The 27,852-nt window shown below is 42.3% G+C and overlaps 1 protein-coding gene across 2 annotated transcripts in view; it reads left to right on the forward strand.

Moving 5' to 3' along the window:
* The window catches only part of ACPP (acid phosphatase, prostate), a 97,436-nt gene that overhangs the window by 43,138 nt on the left and 26,446 nt on the right, over nt 1–27,852 (forward strand). Inside the window, exons 3-8 of one of the 2 annotated variants that reach the window (XM_030206490.1) lie at nt 6,501–6,587; nt 12,129–12,281; nt 12,347–12,349; nt 13,419–13,514; nt 19,515–19,610; nt 25,957–26,089. In XM_030206490.1, the coding sequence (XP_030062350.1) occupies nt 6,501–6,587; nt 12,129–12,281; nt 12,347–12,349; nt 13,419–13,514; nt 19,515–19,610; nt 25,957–26,089 (568 nt within the window). The remainder of the gene's footprint in view (nt 1–6,500; nt 6,588–12,128; nt 12,282–12,346; nt 12,350–13,418; nt 13,515–19,514; nt 19,611–25,956; nt 26,090–27,852) is intronic. The other variant, XM_030206497.1, reaches the window with a different exon arrangement.

The raw sequence follows: 27,852 nt of genomic DNA on the forward strand, positions 1-27,852 counted from the left end.
TCCTTCCATTAGCTTCCCCCACACCCATACCAGTTGAGTTTAGCATTAGACTAATGATGAGCTCCTGCACACAGGGTTTCCTAACTCTCTTTCCCCCTAGTGGCAGCTAATCTACCCATCCTGCCAGCTTACACCCATGTCTTCCCCTATTCCAGCTAGGAGTCCAGTCCGGGTTCTTCATCTCACCCCCTGGCTCCTTGCTTGTATTTCAGATTGAAACTGCCTTAACCCAACTATCCTGGATGTGACTTTATCACACTAGCCATAATCCTACAGGAAGCGCATTCCACCGATCTGCTGCAGCCACTGAAAAAGCTCTGAAACAAAAACACATTGAGCTAAATTCCCTCACTGCGAAACATTCGACATATTGGGAAAGTAGTTCTCACTGGAGAGCATACCTCCATGATCTGTCTTGAAGGTGCATAGGTGCTAAACCCAAATATATGAGGGTTAAATGAGAAGTAATGCCTCCACCTCCATAAGTTTTATTTAAATGAATATTTTTAATTAATAAAAAAACAAAATAATGCTTGAAACTTGCTCTTGTATTACATGCATTTACTTTTCTATGTAGTCGCCACCATTCACCATACATTTCTGCCATCAGTGGACCAGTTTTTGAAAGCCTTCGCAAAATAACTGTACATCTTATCTCTTCAACCAGTTTCTCACAATCCTTTTCACCTCTTCATTCGAATCAAAAAGATTCTCCTGAAGGTATTCCTTCAATTTTGGAAAAAAGATATTGCATAGACTAAGTCTGGGCTGTATGACTCTGAGACCCATTTTTGCAATTGCCTCTGTGGTGTTTTGTGCTGTGTGAGGCCTAGTGTTGTCATTTTGCAACAGAATTCCCTGAAGGTATTCCTTCAATTTTTGGGAAAAAAAGATAGAATTACATGGCACTAAGTCTGGGCTGTACGACTCTGAGACCCATCTGTGCTGCTTTGTTTGTGTAAGGCCTAGTACTGTCATTTTGCAACAGAATTTCCTTCATGTGTTTCGTAACTCTTCTCAATCATTCTTTCAAAGTTTGCAAGGTTGCACTGTAACACTTTGAGAGCCCCTTTTACAAAGGCGCACTAACGTTTTTAGCGCATGTATTAAATATGCGTGCGCTAAACACTAGAGATGCCCATATATTCCTATGTACCACAATTATCTCCCAAACATCCACTCTTTTATAGTCTGTAAGTATAAATTCATATATTCAATCTGCTTTCAAGAATGCACTAAAGAAACTTTTTATTTATATATCTATATGGAGATCATCAGAATCTTCATCAGCAAATCCCTTGCGGGCACAGCGTCCCACATACTTAGGGCGCCGTGTAACTCTTCATAGATCTACCCAATATTATCCATTTTTTCTTTTCTTTCTTTCTCTTCTTTCTTTTAAATATACATAATCTTCACTCAACAATTTAAACAAATCCTGAACTTTTCACTTTTACTTATAAGTAACAAAGTACTTAGCTTTTTAGCAGCAATTTTTGCAAACGAGCCAAACCTCTGCCAACATGGCCAGGTTTCGAAGTTCTTCATCAGGGTAGAGGTTTGCACTTCATCGTCTGCTCTGTAACTACAACAAAAATGACCGCCATATATATTCCTATGGACATTTCTAGCATTTAGCGTGCAGTAAAAACGCTAGTTCGCCTTTGTAAAAGACCCCTTGAGTGATTTTCTGATTGTCCTTTACAAATATGTCAACCTTTCTCATGTGCGACTAGTTTTTTGCTGTCATGGGTTGTCCACTTCATTTTTGGTCACATAAATCAGCTCATCCCAGTCCACAGTCTTTACATTTTTGGCCCAGCAATGCACAGTACTCATATCAACACAGTCATCCCCATAAACAACCTGCATGCATTGATGAATTTCAATTGGAAGGACTCCTCCAACAGTCAGAAATTCTATCATGGCATGTTGCTTAAATCCTACTGACGAATGCTTACTGCATGCTTCCATTTCACAAGCAATAGCAAAGCAGCTTCTTCACATAGACACTTCTCGCCAACTCAGGTCACGGAAAAGATTTCAAAGAACAAGTGAACACATTTAGCGCATTAGTGCTGCTATCTGTTGATAAACTATGATGGAGGCATTGCTTTTCATTTAACCCGCATACCTTAAAACCAAAGTTAATATTTTAAACTGTATTTGGTATACTACAGGGAGTCAATATGATCAGACTTCCTTAATCTGCCCATTAATTTTGCAGCCGTATTCTGGATCAGTCAGTATGCTGATACAATAATCTACCAGAGTCAAAATCCTCAAGTCCTGGAGCTCTAGGTAAGGATGCAGCTGATGTGCTGTCCAAAGATATAAAAAAGGACAGCTGAACAATATTAGCATTATCATTGAGATCTCAAGATTAGACCATATATCTACAGTTTTAACTGCCTCTTTAATCTCAGTCTGTTCAGCCCCCAAATCTAAAACTGTCAACTCATTCCTCACCTTATTCCCAACCCACAGTGCCTCAGTCTTACCCAATCCACCCCCTAAATTGTCATTCACAGGGAACAAAATTTGAACAACACCTTCAAATAAGTAATATTGTACCCCCAACACCTGCAACATTGATCTTGTATTGTAAAAATGCAGAGCAAACATGGCACCTTGCAGCATTCTACTCTTCAGTGACCAAAATAAAGACAATTATCCTTCCACCAACACCTCCTCAGAATGACCAGATTTTATATATATATATATATATATATATATATACATCTAATATATCACCATAACATAACACAGTTCTGGCTCAAAACATGAAACAAATCATCCCTCAACAAGACTAAAACTGTTTACATATATGGAGTTTATGATTTAATATGGGCTTTTTGGGTTTTACATAGTTTTATTATCCACAGGGACTATATTATCTAGATTTTTTTTTCATACTGCAGCTCCTCAGTATCTCTCCTCTCTTATCTCTCCCTACACCCCTCCCCAGAAACACTGTTCATCAGGTAAGTCACTCTTGTCTGTACCCTTCTTCTCCACTACCGTTCCTTCCATCTTGCTGTGTTGTAGGCCTGTAATAGACTTCCTGAGTCGGTGCATCATGCTCCATCCCTAGCTCTATTCAAATCCAGGCTAAAAGTCCACCCTTTTTAGTTTTTAATTCATAACCCCTTATCCACTTGTTCAATACCCATGTTGTTTTAATCATTCCCAGAATAAATGTACTTCCTAATCCCTTATTTTTTAACCTATAAGTGCATTCACTCTGCCGCTCCCCAGTACCTCTCCACTCTTGTCTCTCCCTACGTCCCCCCCCTCGAGTACTCCGTTCTGTAGATAAATCTCTCTTATCTGTCCCCTTTTCCTCTACTGCTAATTCCAGATGTCATTCCTTTTATCTTGCTGCACCTCACGCCTGGAATGGACTTCCCGAGCATGTACATCTAGCCCCGTCTTTGGCCGTTTTCAAGTCCAAACTTAAAGCCCACCTCTTTACCACTGTTTTTGACTCCTAACCACTACTCACTTGCCCTGTCCTTTTATCCTCACCTCTTTATTCCCTTACCCGTAATTGTTCTGTCTCTTTACCTGTCTTATCTAGATTGTAAGCTCTTTGAGCAGGGACTGTCTTTTTTTGTGTATGGTGTACAGCGCTACGTATGCCTTGTAGCGCTATAGAAATGATAAGTAGTAGTAGTAGTATTTGTCCTGTTTTGTCTGTCTTGAATAGATTGTAAGCTCATCTCAGCAGGGACTGTCTGTTACATGTTTGTGTTCAGTGTTGTATTCTTTATTCCTATTACTGTGTAAGCCGCATTGAGCGTGCATTGAGTGGGAAAGCGCGGGATACAAATGTAATAAATAAATAAATAAATAAATGTCTTATAGCACTGTAGAAATGATTAGTAAAAGTAGTAGACTGGTATCCAGTCATTTTTTTGTTAAAACATTTTTTTTTAAATAATAAACCTGTGGGTAGCAGCAACAAAACAAAAGTTATGTATGAAAGTTGAACCGACAAACAATATTTCAGTCTTCTGCCTCCTATCTTCCCCCTCCCAACACCCTTCTACCCCATTCCCCGTAGACATCTGCAAAGAGCACAGAGGGCTCATGTTCTTGTAGCCCCCATAAACTCTCTCCCAACCCAATAATAGCAGCAGGATTGCACAGGCACACAAATATCTAGAAAAGCATGTCTCACAAAATATTCAAGATCAAACCATGCCCTCTTGGATTTAAAGATTGAAGCTAAGACTCCCAAACCAGCAGGAATTGTTTCCTCCTCTTAGGGGATCCCTTGGCATCTCTAGCCTCCCATGTCACCAAAAGATAGAGTTGATTTTTCCGGTGCCAAAAGTTCGGGAGCTCAGGAGACAATCAGTGTTGCAATATGTATTTGCGCACCACCAAACTCATCTTATGAAATAACAAGGTGTTGCCCCTGTGTCTACGGTGATACGCCCCCAGGTTATCTAATAAAAACTGCTCCACTGTACCAGTCACCCCTCCCCCCAAGAGAGGACCTTTGTAGTTTTTAAGGGAAATCCAAAAACCATGGTATCCAGTCATTTTTAAAAACAGATCTCAGTAAAATATATTTAAATTAGGAAATCTACGTTTCCCCTGACTTTATTATTTATTTATTTGTAACATTTATACCCCGCACTTTCCCACTCAATAGCAGGTTCAATGCGGCTTACATAGAAATCATATTAACAAAGTGATATAAAATGGATGTAGCTATGATATTTTAAGTAAAGCGGTACTCGTTTATGTGTGGATAGGTAAGATGGGCAAGAAGGAGGATGGAAGAGTTAGGGGAATGGTAGGTGGGAGCGTATAGGGATTAACATGTAGTTTAGTATGGGAAAATGTTAGGGAGGGATAGGATGGGGGATGTATTAGATAGTGTAGAGAGGGGCAGGAAGAGGGATATAATAAAGGAAAAAATGTGGGGGGCAATATTCAAAGTGATTTCCTTGAATATTGCCTCACCCACCCTCTTCATGGAGAAAAGTATAAATATAATTTTGCTGCAGGAAAAGGAGGCAGGGGCAGGAGGCAGGGCAGATTGGGATAATTATGCATGGGGATTTAATTTTGAAAGCCCTGTACCTGTGTTCTCTCATTTATCCATGCATAATTTTTGTGCCTGTCAGGTATACAGGAAACAGTTTTCGTGCAACAATTAATTTTCATCTCTACAGGAACAAAGCACATGTGGAACTGCAGGCTCCACCTCAGATCCAAAATTGCATTCATTCTGTTTACTGTTTTGGCAAAAAAAAAAAAAAAAAAACGGTGTATATATGACTTTGTGGCAATATTTATAGTACATTTATTTATAACATACAAATCATTTAGGGGCCCTTTTTCTAAAGCTTAGCGTGTGCTAAATGCTAAGAAGCCCATACATACATAGGACCAAATTCTGTATGTGGTGCTGAAAAAAATGTGCACACAATGCTATTCTAGAAACGGATCGGAGTTGGGTGTCGTTTATAGAATAATATTTGGCATCAGGATCCACACCCAATTTTGGGCACAAGGATTTACAACTACTGAAACCTGGTATAAATTCTCATGCCTAAATTAGGTGCAGATCAACCATATTCTGTAACACTACATTCAAATTCCAGGAACACCTCCGAACTGCCCATGCCCCTCCCATGGCTACATTCCCTTTACAAATTCACACATACAACAGTTTACATTATTGCCAATTAGTGCCGATAATTGATTAGCGCCCAATTATCAGAGATGATTGACTCGTTATGTAATTAAATTGCACATGCAAATTGGATCTGTGCCCAAATTTTTGCTTGCAGTTTTCAGTACCATAAATAGAATTAGGTTGATAATGGGCTTTTTAGCACTTAGCGCATGCTAATGTCTGTTAGTGCACAAAGCTTTAGTAAAATGGCCTCTTAATAAAATGTATAAATCAATGTAAAAATACTTTAAAGTCCCTAATAAAAATACACTTACAAAGGATAAAGCCAAAAAACATCACACTAACCCACAATGGACAGTAACATAATCATCATAAGTAATAATTTATCAAGGGACCAAAATGAGCCACTTATCAATCCAATTCAAGCTGAGAGCATCCTATTTAAGGACCAAGGGGAAAAAAGCCATGAATTACTTATCTTTTGTAAGGAAGCCAATGATTGTACAAATTTGAGATTCAGCAGAATGCAGTTCATACAAATGGACCCTGTGTTAAAAAACAAGTACGGTGTCTTGTTTCAGTAAGTTTTATCTTATCGAAAATTTGAAGAAAAAATTGCTGAAAAGAATGAAGAGCCTGTGCTGGTAAGAGGAATTTGTTACCTGGAAATACCATCCATGCCTTTCACAGAACTGATTTTAACTGTACACAAAAGAAAAGCCAGAGAAGGGTTCAGAATTAGTGCGGAGGGTCGCACTACAAAATTATCAGATGGTTAGAAGCATATGACCGTTGTATGTGCACTTCAGATTAACACTTCTGGTCTGCACTTTTTTTCCCACAGATTGGAATGCAACAGCATTATGAACTTGGAAAATTTTTACGGATACGGTACTCAGGATTTCTGAATGACACGTACAATCGACACGAGGCAAGTAAACGATCAGTTCAAAACAGAAAAGCAACTAAAATGCCCTTTGTTTTTGAAACATGTATTATAGTTTTGAAAAATGTATTATAGTTGTTGTATGGAACACTTGGTATGAAGATAAAGGTTTTAAAGAGGCCTTTCACTGCTATTAAAGTGGGTTTAGAGCCAGGGCCAGAGATTCAAAAGCAGATATTCAGATACTGTCTATGAATTTCGAGGAGCGTTAGCCCCCCCCCCCACCCCCCCACAATTCTATAATCTTGTGCACACATTTTTGCTCATAACACACAAACTTGCACATGCAATTAAACTCTGGAACTCATTGCCAGAGAATGTGGTAAAGGCGGTTAGCTTAGTGGGGTTTAAAAAAGGTTTGGATGGCTTCCTAAAGGAAAAGTACATAGACCATTATTAAAATGGACTTGGGGAAATTCCACTGTTTATTTCTGGGATAAGCAGCATAAAATATATTGAGCTTTTTGGGGATCTTGCCAGGTTATTTGTGACCTGAATAGGCCACTTTTGGAAACAGGAGGCTGGACTTGATTGACCTTTGGTCTATCCCAGTGTGGCAATACTTATGTACTGATGTAGGTTATAGATTAGTGCCAGTTATGTGTGTAACTTAATTGATAAATTAGGTGTTAGTTGGCACTAAAAGTAATTGCTTAGAAATGGAGTTAATTGGCACTGTGGCATTAATTTGCACTTAATTATAATTGTATAACCTTAACACTGAAATCCTTTAGCATGTTACTGTGTGTGAGGGGAGGGGTGTTGATACAGGAAGGGCATGGGAGAGTCAGGGGCATGCCTAGCACTTATGCGCTAAGGTTACACAATACTTACATTTACATCTGTAACTGTAACATGTACACACGGACATTTACACCAGCTATTGCCACAGTGTAAGCAGCTGCACCTAAAGTTGGCACATAAATACTGACTTATGCTAGTATTGCATAATAGCAATTACATGCGTGATTGCTGATATAGAATTTGTGCTTCGTGTGTAACATCGCCTAACTTTAGGTGACCTGTACTGAATTACCCCCTATGGCCTGGATTCTATATATGGCGACTAAAGTTACATGCGTAAATTTGGCAGTGGTGCCAAATTGGGTGCGCAACTTAATTAAGTAACAAGCCTGTGATAGTGTGGACTAGCGGCCAGGCATGGACCCTTCACAGAAACAGGCAGAAGACAAGGTAAATCACAAGAAAAGTCTTTATTGTGAACAAAATTTACCAAAAGTCTGTTACTGTCACAGATGCAAGTGGCCTTCATTTCACGGAACTACCTGTCTTCTGCCAAGGCATTCTCCCTTTGCTCCTCTGCAACCCGCGTAAATTTCATTGCCTTCTCCACTTCAGCAAGCAGCTCCTCTGCCTGCTTCTGCCTCATCACACAGGTAACCTGCTCTTGCATCTGGGTAACCTCCTCTGTCTTCTGCTTCAGACAGTTCCTCAGCTCTGTGACCTCCTGTTCTCTGTCACAGTGTAAAGACAGGACTTCCTGGGTCTTTGCCTTCAACTGGGCTCTCAGCCATACATTCTGGCTCTGTGACCACACTCTCTCCTTCTCCAGCTGCTGCTGTCTGTAGCTTAAGGAGATTTCCAAAGCCTGGAGTGGAGATTTCCAAGGCCTGGAGTGGAGATTTCCAAGGCCTGGAGTTCCTCTTTCCAAGGCCTGGAGTTCCTCCAGCCTTGCTTGTATTCCTGTCTCTGCAGGGTCGCTTCCTTGGGACTTGGCACTCAGTTGCCTTATTTCTTCTGCCTGCTGTTCAACGGTTTCACGTAAACCTTTCTGTTCTGCTTCTACATCAGTGCAGATAGACTGTAGCTTCTCCATGTACTCAGTTTTCTCAGCAAGAGCTCTCCTCAGTTCCTCTTTCTCTTTTGCCAGATCCTGCAGCCTGGTACTTAACCTCTACCAGTTGATGTTGGAGGGACTTCTTTTTCTCCCATAGTTGTTTCACATACCCAGTGGCTTGCTGCAACTCATCTGTCAGCATCTGAATATAGGGGTCAGCCTCCTCCAACTCGCTAGCTAGATCCCGCAGTGGGTCCTGAACCTCTACCGGGTGATCCTCAATGTGGTCTCTCTCTTCCCCTGGTTGAGACACCATGGCAGACAACCAGTCCAGATCTTTGATCACTTCCAAACCACAGGAGTGGACTTCCTTCCACTTCTTGGGCTGCATATGAACAGGCACTTAACCTCTACCTGTTGTGCATGACAAGCCCCCTTTCCCTTCTTGGGACTTCTGGACTTGAATTGTAGCTCACTCCCTCAGTCAGGCATCACTCTTCCATGCTGCCCAGCCACTTGTCTTACTTTAAGCTTCCTGCCTTTGTCAAGACACTTAGACGTATTTTCAAAGCACTTAGACTTACAAAGTTCCATAGTAACCTATGGAACTTTGTAAGTCTAAGTGCTTTGAAAATGAGCTCCAAATTTACCTCCTAAAGCCCTTTGACTTCTGGCAGGTCACTTAACTTGCTCCCTCTTGGAGTCTTCATTATCATCCTTCCTCCTGGGCATTTCTCAGCTACCCCAGTAGACTCTCTGCCAGTCACCCCTTGTGACTTTTCCATGGCCCTCTTCTTGACCTTTCTCTGTTCCTCAGCCGTGGCACACTCCCAGGGCTGGTAGTCTGAATTTACAGGGCATTGCTGCATGGCTAACCAGATTTCCTGCCGCTCCTGATCCCAAATGTCCATCCTAGAGTTTTTCTTCTTTAATCCTTAATGCACACTCACTGGTCCCCACCAGTATATACTGCAGTACTGACTTGAAACAGCTACTGCACTCTAGGATTTCCACCTGCTCCTGTTGCAGCTTACAGCACAGCAGCTTCTATCCTCAGCCCACAGCTTGGAGTCTCTTACTCCCTCTGGTCTGTTGTGTATTCAGGAGCTGGCCTTGTATCAGGACACTAAGCTCCACCTCTGGCTGTAACTTCTACTCTAAAATCAAAATTCCTGAACTGCCCCAGCTGCAGCTTCTCTGGCAGCAGTTCAGCCTTTACTGCTTTCTCTGTGCACAATATTTTTCCTTTATGCTTCTTTGCTCTGCAGTCTCCCAGAGCCAGCGTCTCAATAGCAGCTTCTGTTCCAGCTACACTCTTGGATCTGGACTGGCTTTTCCTAGGTGCTCCAGCAGCAGCTCTTCTTTTCACTTTTGCACAGAAGCTTTCTCTGCTTCTGAGCAGCTGGCAAACAGCTGTACTCACTGTGCTTAATTAGGGAAGCCTTCCAGCCCAAACACTTTCTCTCACAGGTACTGCTCACAGGCTATCCCTATACTTCCTTTGCACCAGGTGTATTCAGCAGCTCAATCAAGCTTCCAGCTTTCAGCACTGTGCTGTTTGTAGCTCATTCTGAAGTCACAACACACTTTTTCTCACTGTGCTTTCAACAAGGAACAGCTTCCAAGTACACTTTTAAATCCTTTTCCTTGTACGCTTTTAAACACTTTGTCTCTCTCACTTTGCCAGCTCTCCTGGCTAGGTGTGGCATGCACACAGCCCGACTTCTCTGGCCTCTCCTGGCTAGTCCTCCTCCTGTGAACTCCAAGACAGAGTTTCTTTGCTGCAGTAAAGCACTGCACACTGTTTAAACCCCAGAAAACAAAAACCTGCTTGTCCAACTCTTAATAACTCTTTAGTTTTTCCCTGTCTCTCTAAGGCAGAGCTACTCTCTTTGCCTTTATACAGATATACCCCCCCCCCCCCCACACACACACACACACACACACACACACACACACCTACCTATACCAGAGCTGCCAAGTTACCCATTCCAGGAGGGAGACATTTTGTCCAGTTCTGGTTTTAAACTTACATCCCAAAGCAGTGTAGTATTCGTAGTCCATGATTCTATCCATTGAGGTCAGAACTGCAGGTCCCATAATACACCAAGATGAGTTTGGTAAAAGTTAGGACTGGCCAAAAAGTCTCCCTCCTGGAATGGGTAACTTGGCAGCTCTGCTATACTGAGGCCCCAATCTCTGAAGATTACATGGGTTGTCTCTTCTGACAGAGACAAAAAAAATCTCTAAGCTGCCACCATAATGTGATAGTGTGGACTAGTGACCAGGCATGGATCCTTCAGAGACACAGACAGCCGACATGGTAAACAAAAAGAAAAGTCTTTACTGTGAGCAAATTTACCAAACATTTGTTACTGTCACAGATGCAAGCAGCCTTCATTTCATACAAAAAGAAACTTCCTTGTCTTAGGTATCCTGAGTAAATTCTAATGCACGGATCTCAAGAGGGAGTGTGGCCATAGGAGGGGCATGGGTGGGTCATGGGCGTTCCAAAAAATTATGTACACTTTTATAGAATGTTCCCAATTCGCGCCTAAGTTAGATGCAGGCATTTACACCAGGTTTTAGTTGGCGTAAATGGTCACCCCTAAATTTTAGTCATGAGGACGGGCATTACATATATTCTCTACGCTGTGCTTAAATTTATGCAAGGTATATAGAATAGTGCTAAGTGCATTTTTTTTCCGTGCCAATTTTTTCAGCACCATATATAGAACCTGACCTGATATGGCTAGTCCCACCACCATGACATAATTAGGGCAATTCTGTACAGAAGACACTAACATTTATACTTGCATTATGGAAGTAATTCTATAAAAGTAGGCTAAAGCTAGGCATTAGGATGCTGTGCTCTAAGGTTGCAGCACGACACAACCCCCCCCCCCCCCCCCAGCGCATCACTGTCCGCCTCCCCCTGATGCACCACCTCCAAGACCCCCCCCCCATCCTGGGTGCACGCTGCAAGAGGGGTGCAGGGAGCAGCTGCGTGGCTGTCGGCTCTGATGGTTCCCTGCTCCCTCTGCCCCGGAACAGGAAGTAACAGCAGAGGGAACAGGGATCCAGCGGAGCTGACAGCCGCGTGGCAGCTCCCTGCACCCCTCTTGCAGCATGCACCCGGGGTGGACCACCACCCTGCCCTCAGTACGCCACTGGCGCTAAGTGCAGATTCTGTATTGGTAGTTATGCACGTCATTACCATTCTAGAATACTAGCATTAGTAGGCATTTACCTGCTTACGTTTCGACACTTATTTATTTACATTTTGCTCACACCTTTTTTAGAAGTAGCTCAAGGTGAGTTACATTCAGGTACACTGGATATTTCTCTGTCCCAGAAGGGCTCACAATCTAAGTTTGTACCTGAGGCAATGGAGGGTCAAGTGACTTGCCCAAGATCACAAGGAGCAGCAGCGGGATTTGAAGAGGCCACCTCTGGATTGCAAGACTGGTGCTCTAACCACTAGGCCACTCCTCCACTCCACATGAACACTTATGCCATGTCAAAAGCTGGTGTAACTGCTCACGCCTAAATGCTGCCAATTATGCACATTATTGACAGTATTCTAAAATGTTAGTGCGCAAGTACTTGGTACACACATGCCCCTCCCATGCCCCAGGTTTTCATACATACAGCATAATCATAGACTATAACTCTTACACAAATGTAATGTTGTTTTTGTTTGTTTTCTTTCCAAATACTGATGCCAGGTCTATGTTCAAAGCACAGATTATGACCGAACTCTTATGAGTGCCCAGGCCAACCTGGCAGGACTGTTTCCACCAGTTGATAAGGAGATTTGGAATCCCAACCTCAAATGGCAGCCCATTCCAGTACACACTACACCAGTGTCACAGGATCAGGTTAGTATGTAGGATGTTTACATTACCTCGATGCTTCACCCTGACTTCTTTCTACTCTTCAGCAGTTGGTGGCTCCGAAGCACAAAATGGCAGCTGTGATATCTTACAGTAATCTCGCGAGAATTCAAGGCCACCATTTAGAACCATGGAGCCAGCACGGAAAGTAGCAACTGGGGATAGATGCTGCCAAACTTAATACCCTAGACCACCAGGGCAACATTCGGGCAGGTCTGGGGGTAGGTAGTGGGAGGTTTCAGGAAGGAGGTTTTTTTTTTCTGGTGGAGGCCAGCATGAAAGGAAGGGGCTTTGGCGTGTGAGTTGGAGAACAGGGCCGAATGCGTATATCACACACCAAATGCATGTGACTTGGTATATCTGAGCTTCTATCTTCTGCTCTCCTATGCTGGCAGTTTATTCCACTTTTCAGCAACAGCCCCCTCCTTTATTTCCCCAAACAGTTTGCTCCAGCAACTTCAGTGGCCTTTGCTGACACTGAATGATGAGTTCCAAGAGAATTGGAGGGTATAGTATTCATTGACACTTCCCAGTGGGAAGTGTTAACTAAGGAGTGTGATTCTACAAATAGGTCATCCCTCCTCTACCCCTCCTAGCTTTTTGAGAAGACACCTTTAAACAGCTCGAGAATATGGTTAGTTGATGGAGTAGGATACAGGCTGTTTGCAGAAATCAGCTTTCTGGGGTGTTATAAATATTTTATATAATACCTGTTAAAAAATCTAAAACCATTTTGTAGTTCTTGACAACATTGTTCTGGGGTATCTATGGAATTTTCAGAAACCCAGAACTTGTAAGCATAGCAAAGACGAAGAATGCCTTTGGCTTCCCAGTTTTTATAATACCATTTAGCTTCAGTCTTCCAAATTTCTTACCACTGGCACAAAGTCGATACAAGTCCATATGGAGGAAAATTGGACATGTTGAATATAAAACATTTACAGGTTGATTGTCAAAAGATCTAGGTTTCCTTACTCAAGATGTTACATGCCAAGATTAGTGTAAATAAAAATTTTCCCTACTGAGAGACAAAACGATTTTGAAATTATGCATTTACACAAATTAGAAATTAATCTTTCTTTTCTTCTACCCACCTAACATATCCTTCTTACTCTTTTTCAGTTGCTTCTTCCCTTTCAAAACTGTCCACGTGTTAAGGAACTTTTAAAAGACACGTTGGCATCAAAGGAATTTCAAAACTTACTTCAACCCTACCAGGTAAATGGCAATTGAATACTTGGACAATTCTCTGTTATTCTGAACTTTTAAAACAACATTTCTAAGGTTAGATTCCTAGACAAATATTAGTTATTGAGTAATAGCAGCCCAAATCTCAGGAGTCTAATATTAATGATTGAGCTAAGCCAGTGGTTTAAGGGTTAGAGCCCAGTGTACATTGTATATTTTAATCTGCAGTACATAATGCAAAATACAAACAGACCATAATAGGACACCCGGGCACTCTTTCTGGCTGCTGTGTAGAATGTCTTTAAGTTTTACTTTGGGTGCAGCCTAAATTTGTGTAGGATATCTAGTCAGAAAATGGACATGCAAGTAGGGACACTAAAAATGTCCAGTGTATTTTACATAAGACTCATGAATGCAGAACTATTTGCAGAATACATACAGTGCGTGGGATGGAGGGATAAATATGTGTATTTGGTATGATGCACATAAGAAGAAGCCATCTTATAAAAGGAAGCTTCCAAAAAAGTATGACATCACTCAGGGTTTTGAACATAAAATATCAGATTTTGCCAAGCTGCATGTCCAAGGAAGCCAATCAAGATAAACCATAGAAACTATTGAAGACATTTCAATGGACTTCTGTAGATATGTATTTTACTGTTTTATTATGTATTATGTTACTGATGTACTTTGTTGCTGTTAAAGGTGACCCAAAGCTGTGAGGAATGTGGTACATAAGCCAAAAGCAGAAATAGAAAGAATCAAATTTTTATAAAACTGTATTAATTTTTTATTTTATTTATTTATTTGGATTTATTTACAGTCTTTTTGAAGGAATTCACTCAAGGCGGTGTACAGTAAGAATAGATCAAACATGAGCAATAGGCAATTACAGCAGTAAAAATATTCAACAATACAAAGTGTGGCATACTACACTACTTACAATGTCAACACAATATGTAATAACATTTTAATTGACAGTGAAGGGTATAAGCAAAGATTGAAAATTTAGATAGGTAAGAGAGTAAGAAGAGTTAGAAAGTAAGGTGACTGATCTAAAGAAAGTTGCACATGAGGTCAGAGAGGGTTAAATAATCAATGAATGGTGAAAAAAGAGCTTTTCATTTGACAAAAGAACACTAAATGTCTAGAAAAAAAACTCATTGAGGAGGAGTTACACTGTGTTTCTAAGAATGCTGGCTTTTCTGAAACTCTTCCTTGTATAGCTGCTGTCCACACTATACATGTACATAATTGTCATGTTACTGAATAGACACTCATACTGACACACATGGACATACAGTACTCAGTTGTATATAATGATCACACAAAGGATTGGCAAAACCAGGGTACCCATCCTAGTCTTATGGATATAGCACAACCAGTCACAAACAGAAGGACAAAACCTCCACGGATGGGAAACACCGGATATAAAACAGTTGAGGAACAAAAAAAGAACAACCTCTTGCAGATGGTGTCCAAAATGTTCTAGTCTTCAAAAAGGGAGACCCGACGCGACTCGTATTTCGGCCCAACTGCATCAGGGGTCTAGGAATTCCTATTTTATATAGACATCTGTGTTGCCTTTATAAACAAAACGAAGGGACCCCTTTACTAAGTGATCTAATATTTGCAGTTAATACGGCTTAATACAAAATGTTTACTGCGCACTAGAAGCAGATCTAACACAGCAATTATTGGAGGCACATATAGTACTTTTTTTATTCAGGCTATGTGTTTTATGGTCCCATTAACAGTTAACGAGGGAGCATTTACCGCCTCATATTTAGAAGGTGCTAAGTGCTCCCACATTAACTGTGTCTTGGCCAGACTGGATAATGTTTCCACACCCATTCCTCTCCATTTCCACGCCCTATGAGAAATGCATTAATGTGTGGTTTACCACACAGTAACAGGCAAACCACTGCAAAACTCCATAATGCAATTGCACGTTAGCCTGTTTTTGTACGTTTATCTGCACATTAAGTACCGAATGCGTTTTAGTAAAAGGACCCCATAGTCTGGATTTACAAAGGGGGTCTTTCACTAAACTATGGTAGCTCGCAGTAGAAATCAGCTGGCGGTAAACGCAGAGATACCCATTATATTCCTATGGGAGTCTCGGCATTTACCACGAGCTAAAAACGCTACAGCGGCTTAGTAAAACACACCCAAAGTTATTTATTCATGTTTTGTGTCCAGTGGAAATTATTTGAAGAAATGAACATGTGAATGATCAAATTACAAGTATTAAGATAAGTACTATTTTTTGCCTTATACTGGAATTGGTTTACAGTAGAAGTCCAAAAATCTGGATGCCGGAAATCCGGACCGGCCAAGAATCCAGATTACACATTCTCCCTCCCCACCACCCCCACACATGGTCCTGCATCACTATTTCCATTCCCTGCCTGCTTGCTCTCACTGCCACTCTCACCTGTTCAGAAGTCTTCTGTGCTGTCTCGTCAGCCGCAGCCTTACTCACAGGCTGCCTCCGGCATTCAGTGAGCCTTTCCCCACTCATCCCTCCTGCCCTTCTGAAAACAGGAAGTTGCATCAGAACGGGGTGGGATGGGTCAGAGGGGAAATGCCCGGTGCATTCTGGAGGCAACCTGTGAGTAAGGCTGCCACTGATGTAGCAGCACGGAAGACTTCTGAACATCTGAGAATCACAGTGAGAGCAAGTGGACAGGACCAGGAAAGGGGGGGGGAGATGTCGGACTATGCAGGGATGGAGGGAGAGGCATACCACCGGGGGGGGGGGGAGTATGGTGAAGAGAGGGAGGAGAGACGCTGGATGGGAAAAGAGACACAGAGACACTAGATGTGGAAGAGAGATGCTGGATGGAGAGGAGACACACAGAGAGATGCTGCAAGGGGAGGACAGACTCTGGATGGGGAACACAGATGCTGGAAGGGAAGGAGAGACACTGGATAGGGAAAAGAAATACTAGAAGGGAAGGAGAGATGCTGGATGGAGAAGAGAGATGCTGGAAAATTGCATGGAAACAAAATTTGCCTGTTCATCTCTTTATTCTTCCTTAAATTTGAATTTTAAAAGTACTGCCCGAGAATCCAGAAAATCAAAAAATCCAGACTGACCCAATTCCTGAGCAGCCTGGATTTTTGTACTTGTGCTGTAATTTTTGGGATAAAAGTTATTTGTGTGCCGTGTAAAATATTTGGACCGACTTTTCTGTACGGGACATTTGATTATATTGATGATAGAGCCTTTCTGACATAATGTCTGTGACTCCTCTTTCTTTGACAAATATAGACATTTGTTAATTATATTGAGCTTTATGCTGCTATTACAGTAATGTTTTGAGTCATTTGATTTAAGCCTTTATAAAATAGGCCTAAAATAGAGGGGGGGGGGGGGTTCAAATTTCTCACTTAGAGGGGCATAATCGAAAGGCACTAACCATCTAGATGTCCAGCGCCACAAAAAGTGTATTATTGAAAAAGATGGACAGCCATCTTTCGTTTCGATAATACGGTTGGGGCCGGCCAAATGTCAAAGATGGCCGGCATCGGTTTTCACCCATAATGGAAACTAATGCCTGCGATCTCAAACCCGGCCAAATCCAAGGCATTTGGTCACGGGAGGAGCCAGCATTTGTAGTGTACTGGTCCCCCTCACATGCCAGGACACCAACCGGGCACCCTAGGGGGCACTTCTAAAAATTAAAATAGCTCCCAGGTGCACAGCTCCCTTACCTTGGGTGCTGAACCCCCCAAATACCCCTAAAACCCACTCCCCACAACTCTACACCATTATCATAGCCCTTATGGGTGAATGGGGGCACCTAGATGTGGGTACAGTGGGGGTTTTTTTTTGGGGGGGGGGGGGTTGGAGGGCTCCCATTTACCACCACAAGTGTAACAGGTAGGGGGGATGGGCCTGGGTCCACCTGCCTGATGTGCACTGCACCCACTAAAAACTGCTCCAGGGACTTGCATACTGCTGTCAGGGAGCTGGGTATTACATTTCAGGCTGGTATAAAGGCTGGCAAAAAAGTTTATTTTTGGGTGGGAGGGAGTTGGTGACCACTGGGGAAGTAAGGGGAGGTGATCCCAGATTCCCTCCGGTGGTCATCTGGTCAATTGGGGCACTTTTTTGAGATTGGTCCTGAAAATAAATGGACCAAGTGAAGCCGGCAAAATGCTCGTCAGAGCCCATCCCGCCTTCGCGCCCCCTTGAAGTTTGGCCGGTTCCGCGACAGAACGCAGTTGGCGCCGGATAAAATCGGCTTTTGATTAAACCAATTTGGCTGGGTTCAGGAGATAGCCGGCCATCTCCCGATTTGTGTCGGAAGATGGCTGGCGATCTCTTTCGAAAATAAGCTGGTTAGTCATCCTGTTATAAAATTATCCCCAGCATGTGCACACAGTTATCCCAGGAAAAACAACATTTAGGGGAAAATCTAAGGATATCTTAGAATAACAGCAACTGGAGAAAAAAGTAGTTGAGAGAAAAAAAATATTGATGTTTAAGAATATAAACACAATTCTACAAGCAGTTGTCTACATTTAGCCGTCAATAGTGCGCCTAGTTTATAAGATAGTAGGGCTTATGCGTGTGATGTCAGGTGTTAGAACAAAAGGCCAATAGAGTTCTTTGTATGTAAACTAAATACTTACGCCACCAAAAACAAAGAAAACTGATTTTGCCCTACCACACAGGCTAACTATTGGCAGCATTTCACAAGGTATAAGTGTTTTGTTTACATACAAAGAGCCCTTCTGGCCTTTAGTTCTAAACTCCTGACGCAGGCAGAAATGCCGAAACATGGCACCATGTCGAGTCATAGAGATGTTTTTTACAGCAGTAAACCAGGTTGGATTGGACAGGACCTGACTCCTTTGTTTGTTCATTGGGTTGGAAGTACCGTCAGACACCCTACTCCCTTGTTTTCTCTTGCCTAAAATGAGGTGCCAGTTTATAGAATTTGTTTAGTGGGAAGAGGCTTTTAACATGGATTAATATTAATCAAGAAAATACTTAGCAACAGTGGTGTGCTGGAGCCGGCTCACACCGGCTCGTAAGTGCCAGTTAAAAGTTTTGGCATCTTGCAAGCCGGTTGTTGTGGGAGTGCAAGCTGAGCTGCAGGGTCACAGACTCCCAGCGCATACCTGAAGGCAGCATCCCCGGTGGTCTAGTGGAGTCTTACGGGTAGGAAAGATCCCCAGTCTTTCCTGCCCGCTGCCGGTGCTGACCCTCCTGCACCGCATCACTCTTTAAAAATGGCTGCCAAGACTTCCAGGGGCGGCCTTGCGAGACTTTCGCTGAATTTTAAAGAAGATGCAGGGATCTTTCCTGCCCCGAAGAATCCACTAGACCACCAGGGACGTTGCCTTCAGGTATGCGCTGGGAGTGGGATCCTTCGGCTTGGGAGAGCGGGGAGGAGGTCTGTAATAGGTAGGTGAGGTGAGGTGGGGACTGTAAAAAAAAAAGTTACATTTTTAAAAATGCCGCTGGCTTATACATAGGGATGTACATAGAGGAAGTATAATAAGGGCATAACTTTTCAGAGGTAGAGTAGTAATTTGTTATAAATCGTAATCAGTGTGTTATTTGGAGGGGCTGGTTATAGGGACACTTAACCCTGTTATTGGTGCAGATATTTGTTTTTCTCCTGGTAAAGGGCTACTAAAACAGACATCATGTTGTGGGAGTCAGGTGCTGAACATTCAGAGTTTCTATCTATTTACTTACTTATGACATTTTTTTTTATCCTGCATTAAACATGAATTAGATTGGAACCTGGGAACATTTTTAAAAAGATTTTCCCCAGAGAGAGTAATGCATTGCTTCAACCCCCCCCCCCCCCCCCCCCCCCAGGCTCTCACCCTGGGTATAGCCAGCTCTGCAATTTGGGTGGGGCGCATAGGTGGACCGGGGAGAGACCCTGTTAAAAATTTACCAGCACACCATTGCCTGGCAATTCCATTTATCCAATAAGCCATGAGTCTACAGAAGCAGTTTTGAAAGTGCTAACCTACTTCCTTTGTGTGGTTATTTTTCAGGATGTTTTAAAAAACGTCTCTCATGAAACAGGATACTCTGTTACAGAGCTGACAAGCGGCAAGCTTTGGCTTGTATATGATACTTTACTTTGTGAGGTACAGTATAAAAAAGAAACAACATCCAGATTTCAAGAAACACAACAATTTGAGTATATAAACGTTCCAGGTAATTTGGGGAAATACCGAGACAAACCTTGACTTTTCAAAATTTCCTCCTCCGCACACTGTGGACTAGCTGAATTTTGTTTGAACTTGTTGGCCAGATTAAACTTATCTGATTAAGAGGTGGCACTATGAGCATTTCAAGCATAGTTTTTTTTTTACATAACAATTTAATTTTACAAGCACTAAAATAACTTGCCAGAAATACAGACAAAATAATACAAGAATTATTTCAATCAGGTAATTCTATACTCTTCCTTAGACCACAAAATAGGGAGAGTGAAACAAAACAAGGAGATCAATTAAACAACAGTAAACAAAGAAAACGTGGTATTAACCTGATTATCCCCAGTTATTATGTATCTGAATCATTATTCCACATTGATCGTCTGGTTAGCTTCTTCAAACCCAAAACGGTGTATAGTCAATTTATTTCATTGGAAACATACTTATTGTCCAATATTAGTGGAAATAATACAACTGATTTCATTTTTTCTCTTTTAAAACCAGAAATTATTTAACAATACAAACGCTTGAGTCTCTAATCCAATTCCCACTGATTAAGGTAATCCCAGTTTCACAGGCTTCACTCCTTTTGAATAAATATAGTAAGAGGAATCATTTCAGAGGAAAAAACTTTAGGAGTCATACCCGGAACTCTGGGAAAACAACAATCTCAATATTAATCATCTGTAATAATATTCATTTTGTTCAAATTTTTCTGGTCTATTATCATCTTCAAAATCTTAACCATTTTCTACTCCTGTAGAACTTCATGTGCCGTATCAATTTTTCATTCTCAAAGGATTCGATTAGATTATCCATGTGGCTCACTAATAAGATTATATCTGAAGCAAACTTATTTACTACCACCATTAGGTCCTGGAGCGCCTTCCAGATGATATTCAATGTAACCTCCACGGGAGCCAAAAAATCCAAGCTGATAGCTCTTACAGGTTTAGGAGTGGCACCGCTGACACGGGTTCAGCTGTAAACGACTTCCATTTCAGCATACACTCCTAACTCACTATTCCACTCCTTTGGGCATGGTGGTTAAATGATTCGGGAGCGATGAAGTTGTTTCCAGGTCCAAAAGCGTCGACGCTCCTTCGCCGGCGCTAATCAAAGGACTCACCAACCCAGTCATCTGTGGGCAGCTCATCACGCAGCGGTCCTACACTTGCTGCACAGGGGACAAAACGCTGGCCATCGGCGGCTGACCCCCGATTGTCCCCTTCCTCTCAGTTAAGATAACTGCAAATGCAGAGAGGAAATTTCAAGTAAACAAAGACAGAACTTCAGAGGTCAGCTGGGCCGTTGAGCGTACGAGTTTCAGGTCGCCATCTTTCCACTCTCCCTAGGTGGGGACACTCTTTGTCTGGTTTCTCCTCAGAGGCCTGTCTGATATGGGTAACCCTTCAGCATAGCCCTCTGAGTCATTGAAACACAGAAGCCCCCCCCCCCCCCACCACCACCACCACCACAACCACCACTACAAGGTGGTGTCCCTTCGGAGGGGGCATAGTTTTAATTTAGGTTGGGTAAGTCTGGCCACTGAAATAGCTGTCATCTGGATAAGTTTATTCAGGTAAGTTTAACCCATTATAACCAGAGAACTTTAACCAGACACCAGCCCCCTGAACACTGGATATTGTAAAACTGACTGAAACAATAAATCATTCATCTTATTAGGAAAGCAGTTTATTTGATACTAAATATGACAGAATATATATAGAGAGAGAGATAGATAGATATAGTGAAGGAGTAGCTTAATTTAAGAACAGCAACCTGGGAACCAAATAGACCAGGGTTTGAATCCCACTGACACTCCTTGTGGCCTTGGGCAAGTCACTTAACACTCCATTGCCTCAGGTACAAACATAGGGGTACTTTTACCAAATTGCAGGAAAAGTTGGCCATAGCATGCTCCATAGGCACCCCGTATAAGAGGCTTAGGGAGGTAATAAATAAATAACAAGCTCATTTTCGAAAGAGAAAAATGCCCATATTTCGACCCAAATCGGGAGATGGGCGCCTTTCTCCCATGGGCGCCCAAATCGTTATAATCGAAAGCCGATTTTGGGCGCCTCCAACCAGAGGAACCAACTTATCAAAATTATTTGGGGTGCTAAGCCCAGTAGAAATAACCCCTCCCTGGACACATACAAGGAATTTTCTCAATATTGGGGGTGCTCAAGCACCCACAGCACCCACAGAGTCGGCTCCTATGCCTCCAACTGCAGACTGTTGCAGGAACGGACAAAGATGATGGGGGCGTGTCGGAGGTGTGGTGAAGGCAGGACTGGGGCGTGTTTATCGGCCGAGGAGAGATGGGCGTGCTCGGCCGATAATGGAAAAAAGAAGGGCGCCAGAAGCGAGAATTTGGGTCACTTTGGTACCAGAAGATTGGAGGGTGGCCAGTGTAACACCCATTTTTAAAAAAGGTTCCAGGGGAGATCCAGGAAATTATAGACCGGTGAGTCTGACGTCGGTGCCGGGGAAAATGGTAGAGGCTACTATTAAAAACAAAATTACAGAGCACATCCAAGGACATGGATTACTGAGACCGAGTCAGCACGGCTTTTGTGTGGGGAAAAGGGGAGCTGGTTGATATTGTGTATCTGGATTTTCAAAAGGTGTTTGACAAGATATCTCATGAAAGGCTACAGAGGAAATTGGAGGGTCATGGGATAGAAGGAAAAGTCCTATTGTGGATTAAAAACGGGTTGAAGGATAGGAAACAGAGAGTGGGGTTAAATGGGCAGTATTCACAATGGAGAAGGGTAGTTAGTGGGGTTCCTCAGGGGTCTGTGCTAGGACCGCTGCTTTTTCATATATTTATAAATGATTTAGAGATGGGAATAACTAGTGAGGTAATTAAATTTGCTGATGACACAAAGTTATTCAAAGTCGTTAACTCGCGACAGGATTGTGAAAAATTACAGAAGGACCTTACGAGACTGGGAGACTGGGCGGCTAGATGGCAGATGATGTTTATTGTGAGCAAGTGTAAGGTGATGCATGTGGGAAAAAAGAACCCGAATTATAGCTACGTTAGGAGTTACGGACCAAGAAAGGGATCTGGGTGTCGTCGTTGATAATACACTGAAACCTTCTGCTCAGTGTGTTGCTGCGGCTCGGAAAGCGAATAGAATGTTGGGTATTATTAGGAAAGGTATGGAAAACAGGTGTGAGGATGTTATAATGCCGTTATATTGCTCCATGGTGTGACCGCACCTTGAGTATTGTGTTCAATTCTGGTCGCCGCATCTCAAGAAAGATATAGTAGAACTGGAAAAAATGCAGCGAAGGGCAACTAAAATGATAGCAGGGATGGGATGACTTCCCTATGAAGAAAGACTAAGGAGGCTAGGGCTCTTCAGCTTGGAGAAGAGATGGCTGAGGGGAGACATGATAGAGGTATATAAAATGAGTGGAGTGGAACAGGTGGATGTGAAGCGTCTGTTCACACTTTCCAAAAATACTAGGACTAGGGGGCATGCGATGAAACTACAGTATAGTAAATTTAAAACAAATCGGAGAAAAGTTTTCTTCACCCAACACGTAATTAAACTCTGGAATTCGTTGCCAGAGAACGTGGTGAAGGCGGTTAGCTTGGCAGAGTTTAAAAAGGGATTAGACTGTTTCCTAAAGGACAAGTTCATAAACCGCTACTAAATAGACTTGGGAAAAATCCATAATTCCAGGAATAACATGTATAGAATGTTTGTACGTTTGGGAAGCTTGTCAGGTGCCCTTGGCCTGGATAGGCCGCTGTCATGTATAGGATGCTGGGCTCGATGGACCCTTGGTCTTTTCCCAGTGTGGCATTACTTATGTACTTGTTGGGCAGACTATGTTTATTACTATGTTATGTTACCTTCTGCTCAGTGTGCTGTGGTGGCTTAGAAAGCAAATAGAATGTTATTATTAGGAAAGGAATGGAAAACAAAGAAGAGGATGTTAAAATGCCCTTGTATCACTCCATGATGCGACCGCACCTCAAATATTTTGTTCAATTCTGGTCACCGCATCTCAAAAAAGATATAGTGGAATTAAAAAAGGTGCAGAGAAGGGCGACAAAAATGATAAAAGGGATGGGATGACTTTCCTATGAGGAAAGGCTGAAGCAGCTAGGGCTCTTCAGCTTGGAGAAAAGATGGCAGAGGGGAGATATGATAGAGGTCTATAAAATAATGAGTGGCGTGGAACGGGTAGACATGAAGTGTCTGTTTACTCTTTTCAAAAATACTAGTACTAGGGGTCATGCGATGAAGCTACAAAATAGTAAATTTAAAACGAATCAGAGAAAATTTTTCTTCACTCAACATGTAATTAAACTCTGGAATTCATTGCCAAAGAATGTGGTAAAGGCAGTTACATTAGCAGGGTTTAAAAAAAAGTTTGGACAGCTTCCTAAAGGAAAAGTTCATAGACCGTTATTAAAATGGACTTGTGGAAAATCCACTGCTTATTTCTGGGATAAGCAGCATAGTGGCCTAGTGGTTAGCATGGTGGGCTTTGGTCCTGGGGAACTGGGTTCAATTCCCACTGCAGGCATAGGCAGCTCCTGTGACTCTGGGCAAGTCACTTATCCCTCCATTGCCCCAGGTACAAATAAGTACCTGTATATAATTGTAAGCCGCATTGAACCTGCTATGAGTGGGAAAGCACAGGGTACAAATGTACCAAAAATAAAATGTTTTGTACTTTTAGGGGGATCTTGTCAGGTATTGGATTGGCCTGGATTGGCCACTGTTGGAAACAGGATGCTGGGCTTGATGGACCTTTGGTCTGACCCAGTATGGCAATACTTATGTACTTACTAGTAAAAAAAGGCCCGTTTCGTAAACAAATGAAACGGGCGCTAGCAAGGCTATAGAGAGAGTGAGAGTGTATGTATGTATGTGTGTCTGTGTGTGTGTGACACAGAGAAAGTGTGTGTGTGTGTCTCTGTGTGAAAGAGAGTGTGCACAGGTAGGGTGAAAATGAAGAGACAGCAGTGAAATTTTACATAGGACAGCTGAACCATTTGAGGCATGTTTGTGTGAGAGAGTGTGTATATGTGTGTGGGTGCGTGTGTGTGTGAGATACAGACAGTGTAAGTGTGTGTGTGTACGTGTGTGTGAAAGTGAGTGTGAAAGGGTAGTGTCAAAATGAAGAGACAGCATTATAATTGTACATAGCACAGCACAAACATTTGAGGCAGTTCTTGCCTTATCTCCCCTGCCGCCCCCTCCATACCCAACGATTCGTTCCTTGTCTTCCCTCCCCTCTGTGTCCCGTGTGTATGTGTGTGTGTGAGAGAGAGAGAGAGAGAGAGAGGTGCTAGCAGTCCCTGTGATAGTGGCAGGTCAGTTGCTCATTATAGCCAGTTAAGAGTAAGAGTGTGTGTGTATGTGCTGGTTTTTTTTTCTTCCCTCATATGCCCTCCATGTCCGTTGTTTGTGTGGAGAGCAGAGATCTATATGGTCCTTTTAGCGTTGCTGTTGACGTCGCGTAGCAACTGTTGCTGCTGGTTTTCATTGTTCCGCGATGGGTCTTATGTCACGTTCCGTCGCATAGTAATGGGTTTGCGATGCGATTGGTTGAGTGTCATTGTTCTGTCCTCGACGTCATGACGTTTTACGTGGGGGGCGGGGCCAACACTCATGGGTGAATTCCTGGTTTCACCACCATGCATTTAGAACGTTGGGACTTGTGGAGGCTTCAGAACGTTGGAGGTGTGTTTTATATAGAGAGATGAGTTAACTTGTTAACTTGTTTATTGAAATTATCTGTGATATGTTAATTTAGTTAATTTAGTTGATTACATATGATATTGTAATTTTCCTAGTGTTGTCCTTGCTCTTTTATACATTGTAATCCACATTGATCCAGTTGTGGTTTATAGTGAAATAAAAATTTTATTGTAATTGTAAATTTTTTTCCTCTACTTGTACCCTTTTCTTTTCCTTGCTTTCCTGGCCAATTCATCATTGCAGTTCTTTTCCCCATCTCTGTTTCTTATATTTTATGGATTGTAAACTGCCTTGAAATATTCCTCCTGGGCAGTATATCAAATCTGAATAAACCTGAAACCTGATCTAGGTCCTTATTAAATGAGCGAGGGAATATCTTAATTGTTTGTGTGATTACATTTTGTTGTTTAAAAACAAAATGGAGAATTATCCCTCGTAAAAGAAAACAGCTGCAAATACTGCAGGTATCAGCAAGAGGAAGCAGAGCAAAAATAATAAAACAAGCCAGAAAACAATGTTTATCTGTTTCCCTGATGCAGGATAAACACAACTTTACCTTACCTAATTGGGTGACTCCAGACATTAAAGCAAAGCTACAAAAGCTATCGGAATTCTTTTTGCTGGCACTGTTTGGCCTTTCGAATCAACTGGAGAAATCGAAACTTCAGGGAGGTAAGCAAAAAAATAAAATATTTTTTAAATTTATTTATTCATAAATAAAGTCTTATATCCCACACATTTACAAATTGAGGAGCCCTTTTACTAAGCCACGTAGGTGCCTATGCGTACCCAACATGCACCAATTTGGAACTATTGCCCAGCTACCACGTGGCCCGGGTGGTAATTTCATTTTTTACACGTGCGCCGGAAAATATATTATATTTTCCGGCGCATGGCGTGAACCGAGTAGTAATCGGCATTGTAATGTGCGAGACCTTTCCGCTACGTGAATGGGTGGCGGTAAGGTCTCAGGCTCAAAATGGGCGCATGCCAATTTTCATTTTGCCGCATATCCATTTTCAGCCAAAAAAAAGCCTTTATTGCAGGTGCATTGAAAAATGAGCCTGCGTGCATCCAATACACGCGTCTACACCAGCGCAGGGCATTTTTCAGCGCACCTTAGTAAAAGGACCCCTGAAAAGTTTCTCTCAATTCAGAGCTTCCCAAACATGTCCTGATGAGCCTACAATATTTGGGTTTTTAGGATTATCAATAGTGATCATGTTTACGATAAATTTGCAAAGACCCAGATCTCTGACATGATTTTTCATTGTGGAATCCTGAAAGCCCAAATGGCTGTGAGATCACCAAGACAGATTGGAAGCCTGTTTCTAATTAGTTACTGCCACGTCTGAGAATCTAAATAAATCAGAAGGTGCTGCTGTACTGATCCTCAACAGAACTGTATATAGTTGAGAGAAGCAAAGCTTGACTATATTGGGCAGATTAAGAACAGAAGAAGTTTAAAAGCTGGAACACAGCTTTGATGAAAAGGTAGAAACTTTTATTTCAAGCATATTAAATATAAGGGGTAATATTTAACCAGCGGCAGTCAGCTTTTTATTCTAAATGTCTGCCATCGCTGAATTAGACCTGGACATTTAGCGTTGCCCCTGTTTGATGGGCTGAGATGGCTACCAGGAGTTTCCAAGGTACCGCTTGTATTCAGCAGTGGTACCTGGATAGCTACCTGGTTAACTCAGAAGGACCTTTTTGCTGTCGGGGTCCCACTGCTGAATGTTATCAGTGCCCAATGACTCGCAACTCCACCTCCACTCCAACCCCAGACCACCCTGGCACTGACCGGAAAGTCAGAAAAGATGTTCAGTGTCAGTTAGGTGTGACTGATTATCTGCTCCTGGTCTGGCCAACATGGCTTAACTGGGCAGGAGCCTCTCCTGCCTGGTTAAACTAGGCTGAATATTGACCCCATAATAAATTGGGGAGGTCTTTTTAGAAGGTTTTCACAGCATTTACACATCTAAATAGTGTGTTTACATGTGTCAGACGGTGCAATACATCTACAAACATAGTAACATAGTAGGTGACAGCAGAAAAAGATCTGTACGGTCCATCCAGTCTGCCCAACAAGATAAACTCATATGCGCTACTTTATATGTCTACCTGACCTTGATTTTTATCTACCATTTTCAGGGCACAGACCGTAGAAGTCTGCCCAGTACTAGCCCCGCCTCCCAACCACTAGTGCTGCCACCCAATCTCCGCTAAGCTTCTGAGGATCCATTCCTTCTGAACAGGATTCCTTTATGTTTATCCCACGCATTTTTGAATTCCGTTACCATTTTCATCTCCACCATCTCTCGCGGGAGGGCATTCCAAGTATCCACCACTCTCTCCGTGAAAAAATACTTCCTGACATTTTTCTTGAGTCTGCCTCCCTTCAACCTCCTCAATCTAAGTAGTGTTTTTAGAAG

Source organism: Microcaecilia unicolor, chromosome 1, assembly GCF_901765095.1.
Source record: "Microcaecilia unicolor chromosome 1, aMicUni1.1, whole genome shotgun sequence".
NCBI classification, from domain to species: domain Eukaryota; kingdom Metazoa; phylum Chordata; class Amphibia; order Gymnophiona; family Siphonopidae; genus Microcaecilia; species Microcaecilia unicolor.